Source organism: Eptatretus burgeri, chromosome 11 (assembly GCF_056783735.1).
Source record: "Eptatretus burgeri isolate ZD-2024b chromosome 11, Ebu_testis_v1, whole genome shotgun sequence".
Lineage (NCBI taxonomy): Eukaryota > Metazoa > Chordata > Myxini > Myxiniformes > Myxinidae > Eptatretus > Eptatretus burgeri.
The window spans coordinates 60,005,353-60,021,467 of NC_140971.1; the positions used below are offsets into that span (position 1 = coordinate 60,005,353).

General features: G+C 39.1%; 1 protein-coding gene across 3 annotated transcripts in view; it reads left to right on the forward strand.

The window, feature by feature from the left end:
• The window catches only part of LOC147017197 (regulating synaptic membrane exocytosis protein 2-like), a 352,541-nt gene that overhangs the window by 285,945 nt on the left and 50,481 nt on the right, over window positions 1-16,115 (forward strand). For all 3 annotated transcript variants that reach the window (XM_085846651.1, XM_085846649.1, XM_085846650.1), the window contains exons 18-20: window positions 3,670-3,761; window positions 4,066-4,172; window positions 4,745-4,908. In XM_085846651.1, the coding sequence (XP_085702777.1) occupies window positions 3,670-3,761; window positions 4,066-4,172; window positions 4,745-4,908 (363 nt within the window). The remainder of the gene's footprint in view (window positions 1-3,669; window positions 3,762-4,065; window positions 4,173-4,744; window positions 4,909-16,115) is intronic.

A 16,115-nucleotide genomic window follows, 5' to 3' on the forward strand; every position in this document is an offset into this window, starting at 1 on the left:
TCTTCAGCTTTTCTCCTATTTTCTTCACAATGTGTCCTTCTCACAGAGCTTAAAGCTTCACACACTGTTGTTTTGAAAATTTCTTCCTTGACACCATTCAAAACCCACTAATACATGTTCAAGCAAGCAAACAAGCTGATAAAAAAGCTATAATTTCACATGTTCACGAATTTTCAACTTTTCTTGTAGTTTCTTGTCACGAGCATTAATTTAACTGGTGTTGATTACTTCAATAATTTTTATTTACTGTACAAAAATCCACAAACATTTACTTTGTGTGAAGTCGATATTACCAGCACATGATAATATACTGCCAGACCCCGCTATTCACGGGGGATAATACGTTCCTGTAAAATTCTGCGAATATCGGGAAATTGTGGGGGAAAAAAAGCTATACATATTTCAATATATATATATATATATACATATATATATATATATATATATATACATATATATATATATATATATATATATATATATATATATATATATATATATATATATATATATATATATATATACATATATAAACATGGTCTAAGCTCGTGGTAGAGATATTGCACATGACAAATCGGGATACAACAGAACGAAGGGAACAGCAAGAGAAAGGGGGAAACACCAACGGCTGGGCGGAGGGAGAATTTTTATGGAGCTTGACAAACAAGGGATACAGGTAATGATGAGAGGTAAGGGAAAACGCAAAGGGTGGATAATATGGATACATAAGCAAAATTATGTTTGATCAGTTTGTGTTTTTGTTCTGGTTTGAGGAGAGGGAAGAGGCTGCTGCCTGTCTGTCAGAAGGATGAGAGCTGGCATGGCAGAGAGTGGAATCATCAGCAAAGAGATGAAGAAGATTTTCCAGAGAGTGAGGTCATTGATGAAGATTAGGAATATGGGGCCTACAACTCTGTTTTGAGGTACTCCAGCCTTGACAGGGAGAGGAGAATAAAGGGGTCCTTTGAGAGCCACACGTTGACTATGAAAGTGGAGAAAGTCAGTCATCCAAGAGTGGAGTTGGCCTTGGATTCCATTGGCAGACAGTTTGGAGAGCAAGGCAGGATGCTCGACTGCATCAAAATTTCGAGATATTGTTTCGAATCTGGAAGCCATGAGCACTCAACATACAGGTCCTATAGCTCAGTTATTTCGATAAGTAAATGTGGTTAGATAGCTCCCTTTCCCTTGTTTAATGGGTCATTAAATGTTCATGCGCTGCGGAGTTATTTTGATAGTCAGGGTTTTCTTTTATTTTTACACCACCAACATTGTCTACAACAACATCAGCATCACCCTTCCCTTCACCCCGCTCTGACCGATGCCATTGCCTACGTGCGTGTCAGCAAGTATGTGGGCGGAGTCCACGCAGGATAATGTTCCTCTGCCTGTTTGGAGGGTGGTCCGCAACGACGGCCGTCACGCCCCCCTGGTCCAATCAACAGCCTTGGCGCCCGTTTTGGTCAATGACAGGGCGACGAGCGCACTTTGCACGCCAAAACCGTCCAGTGAGGGAAAGCAGGGATGGAGGAGGCGGCGCCCCCCCTCCCGCCCTCTGGACAAGGGTGAATAAGGTTGTGGTACAATCGGGTGAAGAGGAAGAGTTTTTGGTTGTCAGGACGAGCGCTGAACGGATCTCAGGAGTCTGATCACGGCTCGCTGGCGCCTGGTTATATTATCGCCTTTCGCTGGTGCCTGGTTCTATTATCGCCCCTCGCTGGTGCCTGGTTCTAACATCACCTCTCGCTGGCCTGGTTCGGTCGTGTCAGCCAAACCACATGAGGTGGACAGGCCCATGTCCTTCTGGGTATCTGTGTGTGTGTGTGTCTGTCAGTGGGCCCGTCTTTAAGTAGTAAATTGTTAAGTGCCTTTGCTGTACATTATTTGCCTTGCATCTATTGTTAGTCGTGATAACTCTGCCCTGATGTGCTTCCCTCCTTCCCCACCGACTGTTAATAAATACCCTATTTGTTAAATGTATCAGCTCGTTTTTGTGTTTCTTTTATTGGTTTAACGCGGTGCGTGTTGGGGAATTAGAAAGGCCATTGTTGCCGTAGTGGTGTGCATTTGGGACCGACATAAGCTCGGTGACCATCCGCTCGGGTCACGCACCCGTTGAGTGCGCATACGGCTCGTCCCGTACTAGTGCCGTCAAGGTTGTGAATACTCGATAACTCGCCCCGTGGTCTCTAGGTATTTTGAAGTTTGGCAAATAACCCTGTACCACGTGGTGGAATTATTGACGATTCACAGTCCGGTAAGGGACCCGTACCATCGGAGTTTTCCGAAAGGTACGATCTAAATTCCGGGTGTTCGGCAGAGTCGACCCTACTGCTCCACCTCGTGGTCGTGCTCGCAGCCAATACCCGGCCCGCAACAATATATCCATGGAGATGGCCCTGATCTCGTGTCTGAAATTGGAGGCCTCCACCATTGTTGGGAGAGTAGAATCAGCATGCCCAAGGTAGATTGACCAGGTCTGAATTGGAATTGATGATCTGAGATGAGGCTGTTGGAGAAAAGGAATGATTTTATGTCAACTGTGATGATGGATTCCATGACCCTGCTGATGATCGGAAGTGCAGTAAGCTAATTGAGCTGTGGTTAAGGGGATCTGTTTTTGTATCTTTTTTATGTAATGCTCTCATGTTGGCTGATTTCCAATAGGAGACCAGTTCTGAAGTGTAAAAATAAAAAAATAAAAAATAATATAAAAAAGAGCTCCTGGTGGAAGAGAGGAGGGCAGAGCATGGATCGCCTCCCAAGAGGGGCGAAGCTTTTCATTGCCTCCCGAGGGACGGAGCCATGGATTGCCCCAAGAGGGCAGAGTTTTGGGACCTCGGAGGAGAGCTCGACATGAGAGTCAGGAGAGTTGGGATCATCTCGGAGGAGGAGAAGAAGGAAAAGGAGATAGTGTGGAGAGGAAACAGTTGCCCTGTCAGTGCTGCATGACCGCCTGGCTGCCTTCCTTCCTTCTCGTGTGCATACCTTCTCCTGTTCCTGTTCTTGACGTTGCCCTGTTTGTTGTGCCTACTTTGTCATCCCTGGTTCCTGCTTGTGTGTCTTCATCGCCCTTCCCAGGTGTTTCGTCACCTGCCTCATCGTCAGTTCATCTCGCCAGCCTCTGGACCTGCTCCCTCTTCGTTCACCAGCAGAGCTGAGGCTCACCCAGTTCTCGTTCCCCATCTCTGTCTGTGCTTGAATCTCATGTGTGTCGCTATAGGTTTTGTAGCTCATTGTATATAATGATTTATCGATTCCGTGTTCCCTCTTTCATCCCCACCTCAACCCGTCATCGTCTCCACTGTTTGATCACCATCCAATGTTATTTGTTCAGGAAATATACCCATTGGTTTTAAAAGAGTTGAGAGTCTCGTGTGCTTCTTGCGATTCCTAAACGTGCAAAGCCGCCATATTTCGAACACAGTCCAAGGGAGCAAAAGCCAGTTCGGTCCATCCATCCAGCATCAGGCCAATCGGCGTGGACACAACAATATGTTTGCATTCTGTAAAAATGGGATTTGAACAGAGGCATACCCAGTCTTCCTTCGATTGTGCTCCAGTTGAGCTTGAGTTAAAAAGTAGTAAAAGAGGAAAAGACAGAATGCTTGAGAAGTTTGTGCTTCTGTTGAGGTGCTAACTTGTCTGCATAAATCTGTGGTGTTCCAGGGTCCCATCAACGTGGAACAATTCCACCACAGATGGCCAGACTCCCCACCGGAGAGGTCGGCAACTACCTCAGATGCCATCATGTGATCGAGGTAATGGTTTCCGTTTACCAGCAATCTCAAATCAACGTGTTGTTTTATGGGAATTAAGAATCGATAAACTTCCTGCTGAAAAAAACGATGATACCAACACAGTTATAACAAATTGTATAACCTTGAATAAAACTTCTCACTTGACCTGCTGGGATAGTCATCATATTTCTGTGATGTCTCATGAGAGCATACAGAAGATTGTTGTAAGGGTCTGCTCACTCATACATGTTAATCAAGCAAAGCAATATAATAATGCCTATATATTGTTATTCTTGCAGTGAGAGGTAAATGCTTCCCCCGACAGGCGATGTTGATGAACGAAGTCAGCAGGGCTCGGTGGCCAAGAGCAAGTATCGGCAGTCGACAACGTCAGGATCGAGTCTTGAACTGGAAGCAGACGTATTCACCAAAGTCAGTGTTCACACTGAGGATTTGCATGCACCTTGTTTGCTTGTCCGTTTGTTGCAACCATTTTATAGCAGGCACACTGGGGCAAAAGTCGATATTTTGCTGTGAATTTTGTGGATTAATTAATTACTCATGGTTGGAACAATAGCTCAGATGTAGGTAGCGCATATCTGATTTGTTTAGTGTGGGTTTGATTCCTGAAGTTGTTTACTCGACTATAAGCTGTCATCCTGGTGCTTCGCAGGCGAGGTTTTGTACTTCAGGTGTGCCATCCTTTCCGATGTGGGATTTCAAACAGGCTATTTTGATTTATATCACTTGCATGTGGATGTTAACTAAGCCATTGTGCCCTTCCAAAGGATTCAGCCGTTGTGTGTGGTTACCCCATCCATGTTATTTACCTTTGGAAACATAACAACAAACCATTTGGCCTCCTCCTTCCAAAGAAACTGCTTTGGCAGCACCTATCTTCCGCTTGAACAAACAATATTTGTCTGATTGGAACATCCAAGTTATGCTCCCTTGTTGAGTTTACCCTTCACTGTCAAGTCTTTAACCATTCCTGCTGCCCGTAGCCACGCGTGACCCACCAGCGCAGTGTGGACGGTGTGCCCACGCGCTCCTCGGACAGTGAGGCAAGCGACGTATCGGGCTTGTCCCCGACGAGCAGCGGTTCATGGATCAGCAGCACCAGTTATCTTTCGGTGCAGTCGGAGCGCTGGGTCAGCAAGCGCAAAAGGTGTGAAACTGTGGAGGTTTTTTTTTCATATTTACTTAAACGTTGTGTACAGATAATGACAAAGGGAAACTCAGGCGAAGATACCAGCTATGAATCGTGCCTTGACAGTCCTCTATATGTTTCATGGAGTCTAAATTACCCAAGTAAGCACAGGCCACACTCACTTCTGTTCTGCCAGCATTCAGTGATAGACATTAAAGATCCATGGTGCTGCTCGTGAAGAGAAGGCAAGCTATCGCCATTCCATGAGCAAATTACAAATTTCTGCTCCAACCTAGATGGGGAATTGCATCAGAGGCAATGCATCAATGGTGCAGTTGTGTCTCGGTAATGATGCAACTATCGAGCTGGATTCAGAATTAATTCACAGAGTTATATGCACATAATTCGTCAATCACTAACGTTAACAACAAAGTCCTTCATTGAACACGACTTCAGTGGCATAACTGCATGCCAGCACATGATAGTACCCACAGCCAATGAGGGTACCCATTCTTCATTTTGATGACATATATATATATATATATATATATATATATATATATATATATATATATATATATATATATATATATATATATATATATATATATACACACAAAAGCCGGTGGGCAGCGATGGGTCGCCGAGCATGGAAACTATAAGATATAGAGCAAAATGGATGTCATATAGCGGATAGGGAATCACCTTAAGATTATGCATATCAAATCTCATCCAGTTCCATCTACTGATAACTACTTGGTATCCATTTGAATGAAAAGTACCGAAAATGCGGTTTGAAATCGGAAATCCCCAAAGTTCGAGGGGGTGCTGTGGGTGAACAAAGATCTAAATCGAAAATCCGGCTCGATCGTTTGTGCACAATGTATTCCAGACGATTAGTGTGACTTTTCATGACCATCCGACCATAACCCTAGGAGGAGTAGCATTTGGCGCGAAGGCACCTCCAGGTCTCGCAAATTATCGATTTTTGCACTAATTGACCTTTGGCCCTTGACCTAAGCGAAATCGGTCAATATGTCCTGAGGCAAAGTTGTAGTACTCATTGAGTACCATGAACCTGCAACGTTTCATTCGTATCGATGCACTCACCTGGTCGCTAGGGGGCCTTCAATTTTCGTCAATTTTCACGCATACCCTAATTGTTCTTTCTAAATTCTAATTTTTCTTCTTTGGTTAATTTCATCGGTTCATTTGTTTCTTTCATTAATTTAGTGAGTCTTACACAATCCTTTTCTAATCGTTTTACAAACTCTTGTGAAGCTTTTTTTCCACGATAATGTTCAAGTTTGTTATACTTTTCTCCAACAGATGATTTGATATAATAACAGAAACCACAAGGAATATGTTTTTGATATTTATTTGTATATGATTCTTTTGGATTAGGAGAAGCAGTATTAATCTTTTTAAGGATACACTCAAAATCAGCGTATATCACAAATGGGTGCATGATAGATTTATGATAATCTTCAAAAGAAATCTTTTCACCAGGTTTAGGCATTGTAATTACAGCTGATTTATGATTACTACAATATTTTGAATGTTGTTCTAATCGTTCTTTTGTATGAAATGAATTAAGACATCGCTTACAAGGATATATTTTGTTTGCTGTTCTGAATACCTGAGAAGAGATTAATCTTGATAAATTATTGATGTATGTGTAATGTGAATTCTTTCCAACACTAAAATATAAAAGATCAATGTGTGTTTCTTCATTTTTATAGTTGTTTGAAATTTTTAATATTTGAACTTTGTTTGTATCCGTTAATCCATATACATTAATAGAAAGATTATTCTTTTTCTCAAATTTAGGAATATCTGTTAGTGGCATTGGGAATTTAAAATCTTTAATGTCCAAGGTATTCTCATATTTCATATATTGTTTTACTCTTTCTGAATTACATTTTGGTGGATGAAAGTGAGCAAGAACAGACCAGAGAAAACATTTATTATCATTGTTCTTAATATTAACAACTGCCTTCTTTAGTTTTATTTCTTTTGGTAATTCAATATAAGAAGAAGCTTTAAGAGGGTTTGTTTTTAGAATGTGTATATCTAAAAAGATGATTTTTTAAATATTGAATCCACTTCCTCCCACTGTATTATCAACATCCTCCTCTTGTCTTGATAGTTCTTCATAAACCCCACTATTCAAAAAATCTTGAAATGATGTTATAAAATGAAGATCTGTTCTCATATAAGGAGTTTGTTCTTCATCTTGTCTTTTCATATTCATTTTCACTCCCATAAAAACTTTAAAGTTTTCATTTCTTTTAATGTCTTTTTAATAACTTTTTCAACATCACGTTTCACTATTTCAATTGATTCAGCTATTGATGATGGACCGGGTTCTCCAAATTGAAAAATCCTTATTTTTATATTCCCTTTAAATGCCCCATCAGTGTTTTCAATATAATAGTCTCCCTTTACTTTAAACTCATTTTTCTTGTGTTTTTGTGATTGAACATGTCTATTATAACTACTCTTCAAAACATCCTTTGAGCAGATATCACAATGTTTTCTTTCCAACTCAAGAGGAGATATTTTATGAAACAGATTAAATGTGTGTTTGTTGGTTCGGAGGTGTTTTCTATAATGTTTATATTTCTGATTACAAACATCGCAGTATGTTGTATTCACCATATTTACATAATAAATCTTTGCTTAAACTAAAATTTTCTTGATGAAAATTTCGTTTATTTTACAGGTGAATCTGTGCTTAAAACCATTTTATCCTCCAACTTTTTCACTTAATAAATACAATGTTTCAAGACACAAAAGACAAGTTTCAATCAATCTCTTCATTTGTTAAAGATACTGAGAAATATGTCAAGGATGTAAAATTGAACAAAGATAAATATAACAACTATTGGATAAAAACTATTATGGTAAATAATATGAGTTCTTCAATTTCCTTCAGTGGAAGGGCTTTTAGTATACCTGGTAGAACATCAATTAAAGTGTCTCTAACAAAAGTTTCTCCTCTCCTTCTAGTAATATATTCAAAACTAGAAAAAGCAATGAAACAAGAAAAAGTATCAAAAAACAAAAACCTTATAGATAAAGCTTTAGAAAGAAAAGATAAGACCATCTGTAATATGCAAGGAGAAATTTGTATTTTTTTCAACAACCCTAAAGATGTAAATCCTGATGAAATAAAGGATGCTAATATATCAGGTGAAATGATATTTCGTTCAATAGTAATTAACGATCATTTTAAAATTACCTTTAATATAAAAAATGTTGTCGTTGAATCTGATAATGAAAAAAAGTATATCGATATCGATGGTAATATTATTAAATATGAGTCAATATACAACTGAAAGTGTAGATGAATTTCAGTTTAAGTAAAGTTTTACTTTATAAATATGCTAGACTTTCCTGATTCTCCATATGACAAATTTGAGAATTGTCCTGCGTGTGAAAGACGGGGATTAAACACAGAGTCAAAAGCCTATAAACAATGTATATTCTGTGATTATCTTCTAATTAATGATAATAAAAATATAAAAAGGAAAATAATTCTTTTAGATTTACACCAAAAATGAATTACTTTACAAGATTGATTAGAGAAATGAATGTAAAGTATGAGGGTGATAACACACCTTTCCTTACAAGGGAAGAAACTGAACGTATAAGAGAAATGTTCAAAGGATTGTTGTTATATATTATTCATGGATGTAATTTTCAGGGAAATATCAACACAAGATATTGTATAAATAAAATAATGGATTATCTTGAAATTAAACCTGAACTTAGGATAAAATATAGAGTTTCTAAAAAAGCCAATAATAAATTAAATAACCTGTTTTCCAAATATATAAATGAATGATTTTTTACCCATTTGGGAGAATAAGATAAAATTTAACAACCATAAAAATCTCCCAAATTCATTAAGATGTCTCATAGTTGGTTCAAGTGGATGTGGAAAAACCTGCTTACTTTTAAAAATGCTCCTCACTCCCAACTTTTTAGATTATGATAATTTAATAATTTTCACAAAGTCAAGTTTTCAACCAGAGTATCAACTACTCTCACAAGGTTTTAATGCTGGTCTTCAAAAAGAAGATATAATCGGTTTATTTAAACGTCAAAAAAACCTAAATGATTATAACATTGAAGATATAATTCAACTATTTTGTGATACACAGAGATGTAAAAAGAAATCAAATCCTATAACTTGTATTCTTAGTGATAATACGGATGATATACCGTCTCCCCAAGATTTGGATAAATCAAAAAAGAACCTCGTTATCTTTGATGATTGTGTTAATGAGAGAAACCAAAACGGTAATGGACAGCAACTACACAAGAGGGAGACATTCTTCTTGTAATTGTATTTATCTTAGTCAATCGTACTTTCAACTTCCTCGTCGTTCCATCAGAAACAATGCTAATACTTTTATTTTATTCAAGTTAAATTCAATAGATATCAATAATTTTTGGAGAGATAATTGTTCTACATTATGTAGTAAAAAGAAATTTGAGGATTACATGAAGCACACGACTGAAAAATATAAATATATTGTTGTGAAACAAGATGAGATATTAAGGGATATATTTTTTGTTTTATAAACAATTACATATATAAATGACAACTATTATTATAAATCTTGTGGGTAAATCTGCTTCTGGAAAAAAACTTTCATAAATCAAGGTTCTTGTGTAGTACAAATGAGAATATTGTAAATTTACTTTAAAAACACCCCGTGATACGCATTGTATCAACAACAACTAGAGCAATAAGACCTGGAGAAGTAAAAGGTGAAGATTATCACTATATTTCAGTGGAGGAACATATGCGATTGAGGAATGAAGGACAAATATTTGAGGAGGTTTCTCTTGGTACAACAAAATATTCACATTGTAAGAGTGAGTTAAGGAAACTAAAATCTGGTGGTGTTGGGATATTAGAAACTAATCCAGAAGGAACGAGACAAATTATTAAATATCTGAGCGGAGTGAAGATTTTATCATTCGGTTTTGATGTTGATGAAGAAACTCAATGCAAACATATGAAAAGCAGAGATGCAAGGATTAGTGAAGAAGAAATTACAACTCGCATTAATGTTAATAAAGAATTTGATGAAATATTTAAAGAAAAGGATTTATTTGAACACATCTACTTGAATGATGAAGAAAAGGAAAATTTCCCTGTTGATCTTTACAATTCATTAAGTTATATTTTACAATAAATAAAGGATGCAAAAGAAAGAGCAAGAAGATTTAAGGAACATCAAGAGTTGGTTTCAAAAGTTGTAAAACAACAGGAAGACATAAAGAAGAAACGCAGACAGAAACTAACGGGCGAAGAAGCATTTGAAAGAAAACAAGAGAAATTTTTTAAACCACTTTTAAAAACTTCCCAAGAAAAAATGAAAGATGTTTCCACAGTTCCCACAGTAGAATATACTCCTAAAAAACTTAAAATGTTAAAAGATTTTGATCAAATGACGGAGGAAGAATTAGAGCATTTAGGAGAATTAGAATATGATGATGAAGGTTTATTTCAACAACTGGAAGAGATTAATCAACCCCCTGATTATATTGTGAATGCTGTTCAAAACAATGAATATTCAGCGGATTCAAAAACCAAAGCAGGACTCATTCCAACAGAACAATCAGCAATATTTCATCTTGTTCAAGAAAAGGTATTGATATTTAATGATGAATTAAGGTTCTTGGGTTCTGCTCAACCCCCTGTTAAACTAACTCCGAGATTAATGTTTCTTCTCACAAAAGATGGAAGACAAGGTTCAACTGTGAGGGATGAATCAAAGTATATTGATAAACCATTGGATATGGAAAATAATGATGATAGAGTATATATTGATCTGCTGAACACTCTAAATTATAAGGTTATTCTTTCTGGTAAAAGTAGGAAGAATGAGAAGGAGAAACACATTATTCAGGCTTTAAGTATCCTTGGTTCAGGTGTTAGTTTTCTTCCAAATGACCCATCGCAATTAGTTAATAGACTGTTATTGTTGTTAGGCAGTAAGAAGGCTGGAAATAACAATTGTTTTAATGAAGCATCAGCCATTTTAGACCAGTTGATGAACATGAAAATAATTAATAAATATCAATATAAAGACATTTTATCTCATATTAAATAAGATGAGAAGCACAATCCTTAGTTTCAATTTCACAACAAGCGACCACACATCTTCATTCCCATACCCACTACAACTTGACACAACAAAAGAATATGAGGCATCTTTATTGTCCATGGAAACTTATAATACCTTATTTAATATAACCGAGAAAAATGACAAGTTTAGTTATAATCCGGGAAGTGGATACAAAACGATAACAGCCTCACCCGGAGCATATGAGATTTCTCAAATATCTTCCGAAATTGCTCGTCTTATGAAAGAACAGGGTGATGAACCAAAAAATATTGTTATAAACATTCAAAAACATACTTCAAAATCAACAATTAAAGTTAAAAATAACTACAAGGTTGATTTCACAATTGATAATTCATTTAAACTCTGGAAAGGGAAGGGTGATCGCCAAGACTGCAACAACTACCGAGGGGTGACGCTGCTCTCAGTGCCGGGCAAGGTCTTTGCTCGGATAATTCTTGATAGGGTTCGCCACCATCTGCTTGAGCACCAGCGTCCAGAGCAGTCAGGCTTTACACCAAATAGGTCAACGATTGACCGTATCCTTGCACTTCGTGTCCTCACCGAACGCAGACGAGAGTTTCGGCAGGGGCTGCTTGCAGCCTATGTTGATCTCTGTAAAGCGTTCGATTCAGTGAATCGGGATGTCCTCTGGAGGATTCTTGGTCTTCGTGGGGTGCCACCGAAACTGATCGATCTGATGTCTGAACTCTACTCTGGTACTGAGAGTGCTGTGAAGTGTGGTGGTACCGCCTCTGACTTATTTCCAGTTGTTACTGGAGTTCGTCAGGGATGTGTACTTGCCCCCACACTTTTCAGCACTTGTATGGACTGGATTTTTGGGAGGATGTCGGAGAGATCAAGTTGCGGTGCATCGTTTGGCAATGTCAAGATCTCGGACCTTGATTTTGCAGATGATGCAGTCATCTTTGCGGAGACTTTAGACATCCTCTTGGGGGCCCTCGAGGTGCTGAATGAGGAGTCGGAGCCGTTGGGATTACGGATTTCTTGGGTCAAAACAAAGATCCAGGCTTTCGGTGACATCTTGGATGCTGCTGTCCTGTCTGTGTCTGTTTGTGGTGAGGATGTTGAGGTCGTGGATAGATTCACTTGCCTTGGCAGTGATATTCATGTCTCCGCAGGTTGTGAGCCGGAGGTCAATAGACGTCTGGGTCGGGCCTGGGGAGTCATGGATTCACTGGATCATGGGGTGTGGCGCTGCCGGTACCTGTGCGGGAGGACGAAAGTCCGAGTCTTCAGGTCCTTGGTACTTCCAGTCTTGCTCTATGGGTGCGAGACTTGGACTTTGACCAAGGATCTGAGACGGAGACTTAATTCCTTTGGTACCAGGTCTCTTCGGAGAATCCTTGGCTATCGCTGGTTGGATTTTGTGTCCAACGAGCGGTTGCTGAGAGAGACTCGGATGAGATTTGTTACCTGCATAGTCCGTGAGCGTCAGCTGCGGCTGTATGGACATGTGGCTCGTTTTCCTGACGCTGATCCTGCTCACCAGATTCTCTCAGCGAGGGAGTCTCATGAGTGGAGGAGGCCAGTGGGCCGACCACGTGCCTCATGGTTGCAGCAGGTTGACCATCATCTCAAGGAGATGGGGATGGGCCTGGCATCTGTCTGGGGGATGGCCAGACGGAGGCCCCTGGAGTACCGGCGGAAAGTGGACGCAGCGACGCGCTGTTCTGGCACATGCTCCCATACCTGACCTGACCTAATTCATTTAGAGAGTTATTGGGTTTCTCCTCAAAAAAGATTGAAACTAATGGGACGTTTTACAGTGATAATGTCATTCAAATATCCTCAGGAATAAATTCAGTGTTAATTCACTGTGATTTGATTGATGGTGCTTATAATGATGGAAAAAAAACAAATACAATATTTTCATTCAGCGCATACTCAACCCCAATTGGTTATAAATTCAATATGGAACCCAAAAATTTGGGAACCGTGGAATATTTTTTTATGTGGCAGTTACACAGCAGTGAGGTGTTTTTAATACGTTGCAGTTACACAGCAGTGAGGTGTTTTTAATACGTTTCAGTTACACAGCAGTGAGGTGTTTTTAATACGTGGTGGTTACACAGCAGTGAGGTGTTTTTAATACATGGTGGTTACACAGCAGTGAGGTGTTTTCAATTTATAATTGATGTTTTCAAATAAAAACCGTGGAAGATTAGAATACACCAGGTCATCACTATCCGGAAGTCCGTACGTTGTAACCCGTAATGGGGAACGCGGCTCATGATCTCTTCCCCATCGGCCACACCAACGCAGCAACGTGTCCTGTCATTAGTAACTAAATGGCACCCTTTCCCCATCTGCCACGCCTATGCAGCAATGTGTCCTGTTATTGGTTTGGTAAATAAATGGCCATAACTTGGGAAGCACTTGTCCGATTAATATCAAACCTTGAAACGGCACATACTCAGGTCCCCAGCAATATACCTGGCAAGTTTCAATTTGGTCGAACCAGTGGTTGTCGAGAAACAGTGGTCACAGACACACACACACACACACACACACACACACACACACACACACACACACACACACACACACACACACACACACACACACACACACACACACACAGATACACACATTGTTGGAATTATAGATAGATGTGTGTATATACGTGTGTGTATAGATATACATACGTACATACGTGCATACACACACACACACACACACACACACACACACACACACACACACACACACACACACACACACACACACACACACACACACACACACACACACACACACACACACACACACACACACACACACACACATATATATACATATATATATATATATATATATATATATATATATATATATATATATATATATATGTGTCTATATCTATATCTTCGTCTTCTTCTTCTTCTTTCGGCTGCTCCCGTTAGGGGTCGCCACAGCGAATCATTCATCTGATCCGCATAGTGATTTGGCTTAGTTTTTACGCCGGATGCCCTTCCTGACGCAACCCTGGTCGCTTCTTATGACACAGGGATATGGTACACCTATTCTAACCGGGGCATACACCGGGCCCAGTACACTGGTACTCGCTTCGCCGACCTCAGAAGGATGACAGGCTGAGTCAACCTCCTGGTGTGTATTAATTCAAGCAGCCAACGGGGCTTGAACTCAGGAGCTTTTGGATCCCAAGCAGCTACCCTAACCACTACACCAACACCAGGCTTATACATATACACATATATACATACATACATACATACATACATACATACATATACATATCTGTGTGTATGCACGTATGTATGCACATATATATATATATATATATATATATATATATATATATATATATATATATATATATATATACATACACACATACGAGTAAAGGTGCCCGTCTTGGACGGGCGTCACTGGCAACATATGGTAAAAGACAGATAGCATGAATGTATTTTAAACAATATATTATATCATTTTTATCCATTGATAATTATCATTCAGGTTCTCCCCTTCGACTGTCCTGCAGTTGCTCCACTTCGATGACATTACCACGTAGTTTAGTGACTACACAACGTGTACCATTCCTGAGTTCTGGAGGATCCATAGAGCGCATTAAAATTACAGGGCACCCTACTTTAAAGTGATCCAAAAGGCCGGATCAGTTTCGTGTACATATTCATATCTTGTAGATTTTAGCTCATTCTGAAAATGTTAACAGCATGTCGATCGGATGGTTCTGTGATTTTCTACGGTAGTAAACAGAAGTACGACTTAAGCCTGCACGCCACGATGCGGAGACCCGAGGACCTCATATTTCACAACAAACTAAAAACTCACAAAATTTGAAGAAATTTCAAATAAACAATTTATTATAATTTCAATTAAATATCATTTTTATCCATCGATAATATGAATTGTTCTGTACAGCTATAGTTGTTCTCCTGGGATCTGCGCATCCATCCACGATCTATGTTCTAATGAAATGCAGCAGGAATAATAAAAACAGCACCGTGCGGGAGTGTAGGTAATCTCTCCAAAGCTCTCGGAAAGCCTTAAAATGCATCACGATCGGTTTTATTAGGTCATCATGAAGGTACCGCTTGATATTACGCATTGAAATGTAGATATGAATACTCCTCTTCTTCTTCTTTCGGCTGCTCCCGTTAGGGGTCGCCACAGCGGATCATCCATTATGATCCGCATAGTGATTTGGCACATGTTTTACGCCGGATGCCCTTCCTGACGCAACCCTGGTCGCCTCTTACGACACAGGGATATGGTACACCTATTTTAACCGGGGTATACACCGGCCCAGTATACTGGTGCTCATTTCGCCGACCTCGGAAGGATGACAGGCTGAGTCAACCCCCTGGTGTATTAATTCAGTGGCTCAACGGGGCTTGAACTCAGGACCTCTTGGATCCCAAGCCGCTGCCCTAACCACTGCGCCAACACCAGGCTCCGATATGATGTGTAGATATGAATCATAGTGTAGAATACTATGAATACATATAATATGATGTGTAGATATGATATCCGACATGTAGATATGAATACTCAAGTGAGTTTATTATATGTCTATGATTGATAGCTTATTGACAGCTCAATAACGAGCAATTTACTCTGGCGTATAGCGATTAATAATAACATACTCTACAAAGGTTTTACGAACTCATCTTGGTGGTCCTCTAAAAAATGGGAAACACTTTTATTTCTTTTTTGTGCAATAATTCCTCCCATCTTGCAAATGGAGAACATGAACTGTTTAACTACCATAATCATCAAAACGAATTTTGAGGGGCCTCTTAAGGAAGACAATAATATCATCTATATTAATATTTCAGCATGCCCCTTTCTTTGTTCCACCATCAGATTACTATATATGTCAAAGCTTGTTTCATTTCATGCAGTAACAAAAATCTGATGGTGGAACAAAAAAAGGGGCGTGCCGAAATATTAATATAGATAATAATAAGATTTAACTACCATTATCATCAAAACGAATTTTGAGGGCCCTCTTAAGGAAGACAATAATATCATTACTATATATGTCAAAGCTTGAAGCCTGGTGTTGGCGCA